Here is a 9,789-nt window from a genome sequence, read left to right as displayed (position 1 = left end):
CTTGTGGGTATAAGCTAGCTGAAACACAATCACACACGCGCGCGCGCGCACACCACATATTGCAGGATTGAAGTGAACGATAAGCAGGGTTGACTCGCAGGTGCAGTGGTTTGAAACGACCTTATTTTCCCCACTTTCATCAGATGAACTAAGGCTTGTCAGGCCCACTAATAAATCCTACGCATTTTATGTAATCCAGACTTCAGATAGAGCAAATTTCAAGGTGAACCTCGCGGTAAACAAAGTGCGATTTGAACTCTCAGTTTCCAGTATTGACCTTGAGTTGTAAGTCTGTCAGACAGCCTGGGAGTAAGTAGACTAGACATTGTGTTTACTCCCTGCCAACTCTGTCCCTGTTTGAAGAGCCTCTATGGACATCTCCAAAGCCAGCACTTACATTTACTCAGCAGAGACAAACACAGACTAGAAGACACACGTAAGAGCCAAAAGTCAATCCAGTTAAGAGCTTCTCTACAAAAAAAAGGAGCGTATACACATAAGGTCGCGCACACATCACCTCAAAACATACTGTCTTTATTCAAATTTACAAAAAAGAAAAGGAAAAAATACAACAGAATAAATACATTTTTAGTACACACCATCGTGAAATCTCAGTACCAACAGGGCCCAATCAAGGCCACATCAATGCAGTCCAAAAAGAAGGCAGAAACCAGGATGAATGCAGTAACTCCACACCCAGTTTACAGTTGACCTAATCTACCTGAAAAAAAAAAAATAGGCAATGACATGTGAAGGATTCAATTATTTAAACCTTTAAGGCCGGTTTACACCAAGAGCAGTAACTACAGCGATTACATAATTGGTTTAATTCTATGATAATATGGAAGTCCATACGACAACTACAACGATAACGACGCAGAGGAACGATACCGTTGAAATCACTTTCGAAATTATTTTTTTCAAAAATACTGACAGCCAATAGCTTGAGCAGCTCGGTTTACAGTTCGAATTGTCTAACTATCGTTATAGCTATCACTCTTGGTGTGAATAGGCCTTTAGTCCTAATCAAATAAGCTCCAGGGGATCTGTCTTTTTAATCATTCTTCTTACAGTACAATATAGGCGTTAATATTTCATATAACCTTTTTAGGCTCACATTTTTGACAAAGAATGACATTTCTCAGGTTGTTTGGCAAGGTGCGTGTGTGTTCGTACTGCACGAAGCACCCTGTAACGGTGCAAATGATTGTGCAGTGAAACAGTGGTTCTGGTTCAGTCCAGTCACAGTGAGTCCTTGTGGCCACAAACAGTGTTCAATATTATGGATGTCAATGCAGAGTGTGAGCTCAACCCAGAAAAAAAAAGACGTCATTTATATTTATTTGGAGCTTCTGCATTCAATTGAAGTAAAAATAAAAGTTCTGTTTGGGAAGAGCAACACATCCGATATTGTATTGTGGCAGGGTTTAGTCTGCTTCAGTCAATTCCGTGTCTTCCAGTTATATCCTGGGGATTTCGATGTGGGATTATATATAATCTTCTCCTCAGTTATCATTTGATCTTTTTTGTTACTTGAAGACTACAGTACTGTTGTCACTTTTCACAATGGCATTCAGTGATATTTACATTTAAATGCATTTACATAGAACATCTTTTTCATGTTTTTTTTCCTCCAATAAAAAAAAACAACAACAACATTTGTAATCTATTTTCGAACATCATGTACAAAAGTGCATTCTAGCTGAAGCAGACCTGTCAGCTCTCATAAATCATCTTGACTTTTTAAATGTGGGATATTTTTTTTGTAATGATTGTTTGTGCATATGTTTTGCACATTTTTAGCATCACTACATTTTCATTTTGTCATCTTTTTTTTTTTTTTTTTTTTTATGAGCAACTTTGTATACAATCTGTTCTTGGCAAAAATGTGAATCATTTTGAACCCTAACAATGTGACATCCGCAAAGAATTTCCAAGCAGGGTTTAAAATTGATGCATGTTTGTTTTTGTCTGTGTGTATGTGTAAACACCAAGAATCTTTGTGCAGACACTTATTCAGGACTTTACTGTAATATTCAGTGCTTTCTTTTGAATAATTCAGTTCTCTTGCTTTTGTGAATGTATAAACAATTTCTGTACAAATATTAATTTTCCTACTCCCTTGTGTGTTGCCGTAACTTTTCATCTGTGTTATTCCGGCCTTGCGTTTCTCATTCCCGTGTGGTGCCATTGTCTTGCTCGCTGCCATAAAAAAAAAAGTTGAAATCTCGTTCTTTCTCTGTCGTAATTAAATGTGATCTGGAATACAGTGAACTTAGCTTTTCGCTTACTGCCAAACACACTTAAGGAATGTTAAATGCTGGCTAAAGAAACACCGCTCTGTGCTCACACATCAGCTTTTCAGCACTTATTGCTTCAAATTGCATCAATCACTCTCTCCACTGCCTTTGCTCTCTCTGTTCATTTTTCCCTGTCTTCCCTTATTACCTTTCCCCTTCGTCTCTCCCTCCTTACCCTTCACTTCTCATTATTCCAGCTCTTGTTGCCTTTTAATCATTGTCCCACCCAACCCCTCTCCTTCTCGCTTTCTCAGACATTTGCCTGCTCCTCGTCTCCAGACTGCTCCTCTTTCTCTTCCCATTCCCTATCCTTATGCTTTTTGCTGGCTTCTGCATCTCCATCTTTATCTTCTCCACTCTCCTTCTCCCTTTCCCTAAAAAGCTGGGCTAATTTCTGGAATTGTGGGCCCCAATCCTCCAGACCTGATCCCCACACCTCCTTCTCGGCGTCTTTGCCTCCCTCGCTGTCCAAGGAGCTGAGGGACCCGGCACGGGAGCCTGTGCCTTCCAGGCCGTACACCTGCACCGAGTCGTACGGCGGTTGCGAGGGGTCGAAGGTGACCTGCGCAAGGCGCAAACGCAGGAACTCGCCAACCCTCAGGGCGAGAGAGTGAGGACCTCCGACAGGCGCTCCTCTTCCTGACCCCTCAGGTGCTGAGGGCCACGCTCCGCCATAACCTAGGATGCCTCCAAAAGCCCCCCGGCCCTGGCCGGGATATGGAAGCAGCTGAGGTGTCATATCCCTCCTGCCCAGTGGGTACCCAGTTATCCCCACCCGTTCATGCCAGTCTCCTAAGAACCCACCACCTTCTGGATACATCCCAGCACTCAGAGGAATGCTGCCCTCTCTCTCGGGCCTTCCCACCACAAATCCACTCCCCATTTCCAGCCCGCCCCGTCCTAGAGTCCCCGGGTAGTCCCTCTGCTGCTCCCCCTGCAGGATAGTGGCGTAATTGCTGCTGACCGACTGCATTTCTGTGCTTCCACCTGGAGCGTCAACCACCCCAGGGTGGTTAGACTCGGCAGGCCCAGCGCCGCTTCTACTTAAGGAAAGACTGCTCCGTGAGGAGTGCCGCCCAGCTCGGGGCAGCGTGGCAGAGTCACACACCCAACCGCCGTTGGGGCCTGGCCCAGCGACCGAGCCGGAACGGGTTAACACCAGCTCCCGCTCACGGGGGGTCGTGTCCGGCTGGACCTGTAGGGGACGGGGAGGAGCAGGAGGGTTAGAGCGGGAAGTAAGGATGAGCTTATTCTTCTGTTATTTAGCAGAGGGATGAGTGTGTGAGAGAGAGAGGATTGTTAAGAAAGGGAAGAAAAAGCAGAAGATATTTCACAATGAGCAGGTGAAAACACAGAAAAATGTGATAACAATGAAGTGAGACAGTAAAGTGTTAGCGAGTAGAGGAAATAAGTGACAAAGTCGGACAGATGGAGAGGGAGAAACAGTTGACAATAGCTGAACCAGGTTAATTGAGCTCTAAAAAGAGCTAACGCTGCACTGTGAGATGAGGATGAGGAGGAAGAGAGATAGCGAGAGACAACATGTGAAAATACACCTTCATCGTCAACCTGTTTGGCACCTACAACAAAAAAACTAGCCTGCCGGGTATCTAGGGATGTGCAAAACAACATATTTTCACACATAGGACGTGTTCTCCTCACTTTTAATAAAACAAATATTAGTCCCTTTCAGTGAGTAAACATTAAAATGTGTGTATGTGTGAAATCAGACATTAAAATTCACGAGATGGACTCTTAAGATGCACAACAGTATGCATGAATTTCCATGACGGCAAATAATGCACAACATATTTTGGCACATCAAAATTGTACAATTTTTTAATTACATGCAGCTTACTGCAGTTTTGAATTCATACTTTTTCAGGATCTGTGTGTGACAACTTTCCCAGTAACGCATCGTGAAATGAATATTAATATGAATTGTGCAGTTGTTTTCCAGTTCCCTGTTCAATGAATGTTTATTAGACATAAAACATTCAGTGCTTTTGGGGTGTGACTGAGAAGAGAGTCCGTAAATTTAAATTATCTGTATACTTAGTTTTTTTTTTTTTTTAACTAGGCCCTGTCTTCATTTTCAGTTTACTAAAGCTGTTTTACTAGTCCATCTAAACGGTTTTCTAATTGTCTTGTCAGTATTGCTGTTTGTTTGAAAGTGCATTATTTATTTAACAATTAATTTACAGGCTTCTGGAGAATTAAGTAAACAAATTGAATTTGCGCCCTTTGGTTTTACCCCAAATAATGGTTAGAATAGCAACTATTCAAACCATTATTCGGTTAGAATCATTCTAAGCTTCTTAAATAAATGATAAAGATATATGTTGTTTTACCCAGTCCAGATCCTGGCTTTGAATTTGACTCTGCTGGGCATCGCTGTTTGCATCATCCTTTGAGTCATTTTTCCTTGGCGTTCCTCCCTCAGATGTGGTAGCTCCGTCTTGAGGCGCTGTCCCTTCTTTAGAGCCATGACCGGTCTCTGTTGTTGGCACATAAATAGCCCCGGGTTCTAGAGGGCCAACCACAGCTGCCTGGTTTTGAATGACTAGAGAGTGGTCTGGTTGATTCCCAGGTAAGCGGTAAGCCAGCTCAGATATGCCGGGCTCATAGGGGCCCTGTGAGCGACGCAGCACTGGGAGGGTGTGGCTGCTGTAGCAAAACCGCCCATATAGAGTGGCTCCTTGACTGTTGTACTGCCCGGGGTCCACCACTCCAGCCTGAGCCCAGCTGTTATAAGCTCGAGCCTTTTCCTGACTATGCTGTGAATAACGTCTGAGGGAAAACAGAATATATTGTGTTTTATTAAGACAAAATAAAATAGCAAATAAATAGCAGCACCACAGGAGTAGTACATAAAGGTGTTTGTCATTTACTTAGAATATCATCACTAATTCCTTACAAAAAGTGAAACTTTTTTTTTCATTTGTTCATTTCTTTTAATTTTGATGATTATAACTGACAACTAATGAAAACCCCAAATTCAGTTTCTCAGAAAATTTGAATATTGTGAAAAGGTTTGATAAATAAAGATGCCTGGTCCCAAATTCTAATCAGCTAATTAACTCAAAACACCAGCAAAGGCCTTTAAATGGTCTTTTAGTCTAGTTGTGTAGGCTAAACAATCATGGGGAAGACTGCTGACTTGACAGTTGTCCAAAAGACAACTATTGACACCTTGCACAAGGAGGGCAAGACACAAAAGGTCATTGCAAAAGAGACTGGCTGTTCACAGAGCTCTGTGTTCAAGCAAATTAATAAAGGGGCGAAGAGAAGGAAAAGATGTGGTAGAAAAAAGTGTACAAGCGATAGGGATAACCACACCCTGGAGAGGATTGTGAAACAAAACCCATTAAAAATGTGGGGGAGATTCACAAAGAGTGGACTGCAGCTGGAGTCTTTAAGAACCGCTACACACAGACGTATGCAAGACACAGGTTTCAGTTGTCGCATTCCAAGCGACTCTTGAACAACAGACAGCATCAGAACAATCAAAGACAAAAAGGACTGGACTGTTGCTGAGTAGTCCAATGGTATGTTCTCTAATGAAAGTAACAAGCAAGAAAAGTGAGGCACAGAATTCAAGCTGTTTGAGGTCCAGTGTAAAGTTTCCACAATCAGTGATGGTTTTGGGTGCCATGTCATCTGCTGGTGTTGGTCCACTGTGTTTTCTGAGGTCCAAGGACAACACAGCTGTATACCAGGAAGTTTTAGAGCACTTAATGCTTCCTGTTGCTGACCAATCTTATGGAGATGCAGATTTCATTTTCCAACAAGACTTGGCACCTGCACACAGTGCCAAAGCTACCAGTACTTGGTTTAAGGACCATGGTATCTCTGTTCTTAATTTGCCAGCAAACATTGACATTAAACCCATAGAAAATCTGTGGAAGAGTGCCAAGAGTACCCAAGAGTGCCACAAACTGATCGACTCCATGCCATGCCGCATTGCTGCAGCAATTCAGGCAAAAGGAGCCCCAACTAAGTATCGAGAGCTGTACATGCTCATACTTTTCATGTTCATTTTTTTCAGTCGGCCAAGATTTCTAAAAAATCCTTTCTTTGCATTGGTCTTAATATTCTAATTTTCTGAAATACTGAATTTGGGATTTTCATTAGTTATTAGTTATTATCATCAAAATTAAAAGAAATAAACATTTGACATATATTAGTCTGTGTGTAATGAATGAACATAATATACAAGTTTTACTTTTAATTAGTTATATAAATCATATCATATCTAATAATATGACCAGCATCTGTATATGACTTGTGCAGGATATTCAGAATTATCTGAAGTCATTTATACCAAAATGACAGATTGCGATTGTTGCAAAAGCAAGTTTTTAGTCATATTGTATAATTATGTTTTACTTTAAGTATGTTTTTCTTGAGTTTGTGTGCAGCCTCAGGAGAAGTAATGTGATAAATGTGATAACACTTCAGATGGTGTAGTCTAGTGGGAGCTCACCATCTTCAGTCCTTCTTCTGTCTTTGTCGCACCTTTGATTTCAGTTTAAACTAATTTGTAGTTAAAAATAAAACCAATGTGGAAAACGTTCAAAGTCCCTGTTCTTTTCAATTTAACAAAAAATTTAAAACATATATATTAAAACGGTGAGTACAAATAAGAGTTTAAGGGGTTTTTTTCAGAAGAAGTAATGCAGAATTTTAAATATAATAATAACAAAAATAATGGCAGTAGTAATAATTCAAAGAATAATTTAAGAAAATAAATTTACAATAAAATCGTAAAATGACAAAATCAATATCATTATTGCTGTCTTAATATATATTAAAATGTTAAAGTGCTGTCACATGATTAAAATAAAGGGTTTTTTTGCATATTATATGTGCTTACTGTGTATATTTATTAATTATATATAAATACACACTCATAAAGAACTAACATGCATATATTTAGATTTATTATTATATTATATTATAATTATATTATTATTAATAATGTATTATCTACATGCATGCATGAGTATAGAGTATATTTACATAATAAATATACACAGTACACAAATATTATAATATTATAATATGCAAAAAATAATTAAAAAAAAAATTTTTAATTTGTTTTGCTAAACATTTCCTTTTGTGTTCCAACAAATTACACAAACTTTAAACGACGTGATTAAATTATGCCAGAACGATCCCTTCAAGTGCACCGAGGAAGCTCTTTATTAATGTGCAGGAAGAGCGAGTTGATGTAACAGATGTAGCCAATGTAATCTTTCATCAGTTGTGCCCTGCTGAGCCCCACTCACATGTTCCTGCTGTCCAGGGTGCGGTACCCCCTGCGTGCGTTGTGTGGGGCGCTCTGCAGTGCTGTGATGTCGAACGCAGCCGTGTCAGCCTCACCCCCTCCTTCATCATCATATGTGATGATGTTCTCTCTTACATCATCCTCTTCTAAAGGCGAGAGCGAGTCCCTTTTCTGCCTGCGCAGGGACAGAGACAAAGCACTGACAGCTAGAGAGAGAAGAAAGAGGGAAAGAAAACAGTGAGAGATGAAGAGAAAAAGAGTAAGCGTTTTATGATGCCATTTATAAAAAAGGGAGGACGTGTGTGTTTGTGCTGGGTGACAAATTTTTGCAATAAAATTGCAGGGTGCTACAGAAAGACAGATACTCAATAGACACATTAGAGCAGCTGGCAAACTAACACTTACACAGAATGATGCCCCATAATTACATTTATTACACAGCTCTGGTGAATTCTTGATTCTGATTGGTCAGTTGTAGCATGTAGTGGTCTGATGGTTTTGTAGTATTCACCAGCATCCATGAAAACACTTTAAATGAGACCGCTCATCCAAATGACTGAAATGGGTGCTACTTTCATGGACTTTACCATTTAATATATATACTGTATATATATATATATATATATATATATATATATATATATATATATATATATATATATATACATAACTATATATAGCGTCTGAGTTACTCACTACCTCTTTTTCAGAGGTATAAAAACTACTGAAATATTGTTAGAGTGTTTGTTTTGTACAATAGCTAGGCCTTTTGTTTTGCGTATTTATATATATTTCACTTACATTTGTATTCTTTTTATATTGCTTTATACTACTCTTAAAACTTAAAAGTAACTTTTAGTTCAGTTAGTTGCCAAAGCAACATTTCTAATATGTTGCTGTCTTTATCTCAGTTAACAAAATATTTTTAATACCTTTAGTTTCAGTTCTAGTCTAACAATAACAACTCTAACAATTCAAATGTGCTTCAAGTCTTGGTCTGTGTTTATTTAACGGGTTTTCCGACTGTACATTACCACTGCCATGTGGATGTTACACTAAACTTACCCAAAAGTGTGGCCACACAGGCTAAAATGGCCAGCAAGGCAGCAGTGCTGAGTCCAGGGGAGGGCAAAGAGGAGTGCTGAGGCAAACAAACAGTCTCTCTGTCCCATTCTGCCTCGCTTTGCTTCTCTTTCTCTCCGGCCCGGGCTCCACCCCTTAGACAGGGACACACGGACACTGTGACTGTCCCTGTGCTGGTCAAACCGGAGACCCCATCCCTCAGGACCAGCGGGACATAGAGAGTAAGGGAGGAAGAAGTAGAGCGAGACAGTGTCTGCAAAGGTGACGCCAGCACCAAACTAGCAGTGGGGCCTGGAAAAGGAGAATAATGAAAGAAATGGAGATACACAGGAAAAAAGGGGGGCTTTAAGATCAAATTGAGCTCGATGGAACTTTAATTTAATTGAACCCAATCGAGTGCAGTTTAATTCCATTGCTGCTCGTATAACATTTGTACAGACCAGTGAGTCCAAATGCAGCATGAATGCCAGAGCACATTTCGTCTATGTGTGCCGGGAGAAGATAGATGTGGCAGAGAAGCAAAAGCAAACAATGGGGAAAACAAAGAAGCGGGGCACAAAGCAGCCACACAATGCGGTTGCAGACACAGACTAACGGATCAAGAGAGACGCCGATGCACAAGGCTGGGTGGGAGAAACAAATTGTGGAAGAGACTGCAAACCTCCACTCTCCCTGATGCTGAAGTTGAGGGCAATGTTTGAGTCCGGGGGGATGTTAAAATGGACGGCGCTGTCATTTCCTCCCTCGTCTCTATCAATCGCCCGCAACACCTGCACCACCTGAGAAAATGAGATAGTAGAAAGATGGAGAGAGAGAAACAAAATAAGGGGCAGAGCCAAAAGGGAGGAAGGAGAGAAAGAGGAGGACAGCAAAGAATAATGGAGAGAGAAGAGAGATTCGTTTAAAAAAAAAAACGATCCACATTTTAATCTCAGATATCAGCATTAACCTCGCCAGCACCTTTGCAAATAGGTGACTAGAGACTGATTAGCCCACACCGCACAGTCAAACAATAATTAACTCTGACCGAGTAGCGAGCCTTGGGGAACACCCAAACATAGATGCAGCTTTAGCATGTGCTCTAAAAATGAGGCGCCGACTCCAGAGATCCACTTA

The 9,789-nt window shown here is 40.6% G+C and overlaps 1 protein-coding gene across 2 annotated transcripts in view; it reads right to left on the bottom strand.

The window, feature by feature from the left end:
• Positions 1-513: 513 nt before the first annotated feature.
• LOC122325273 overlaps positions 514-9,789 on the bottom strand; it is a 120,095-nt gene continuing 110,819 nt past the window's right edge. For both annotated transcript variants that reach the window (XM_043220263.1, XM_043220256.1), the window contains 5 exons: positions 9,335-9,452; positions 8,656-8,964; positions 7,592-7,796; positions 4,652-5,090; positions 514-3,495 (listed from right to left, as the gene is read on the bottom strand). In XM_043220263.1, coding sequence (XP_043076198.1) covers positions 2,551-3,495; positions 4,652-5,090; positions 7,592-7,796; positions 8,656-8,964; positions 9,335-9,452 — 2,016 coding nt within the window. In that variant the 3' untranslated portion in view covers positions 514-2,550. The remainder of the gene's footprint in view (positions 3,496-4,651; positions 5,091-7,591; positions 7,797-8,655; positions 8,965-9,334; positions 9,453-9,789) is intronic.

This window comes from Puntigrus tetrazona, chromosome 2 (assembly GCF_018831695.1).
Source record: "Puntigrus tetrazona isolate hp1 chromosome 2, ASM1883169v1, whole genome shotgun sequence".
NCBI classification, from domain to species: Eukaryota; Metazoa; Chordata; class Actinopteri; order Cypriniformes; family Cyprinidae; genus Puntigrus; species Puntigrus tetrazona.
Note: the sequence above shows the minus strand (reverse complement) of the source record. Positions and strands in the feature narration are given on the sequence as shown.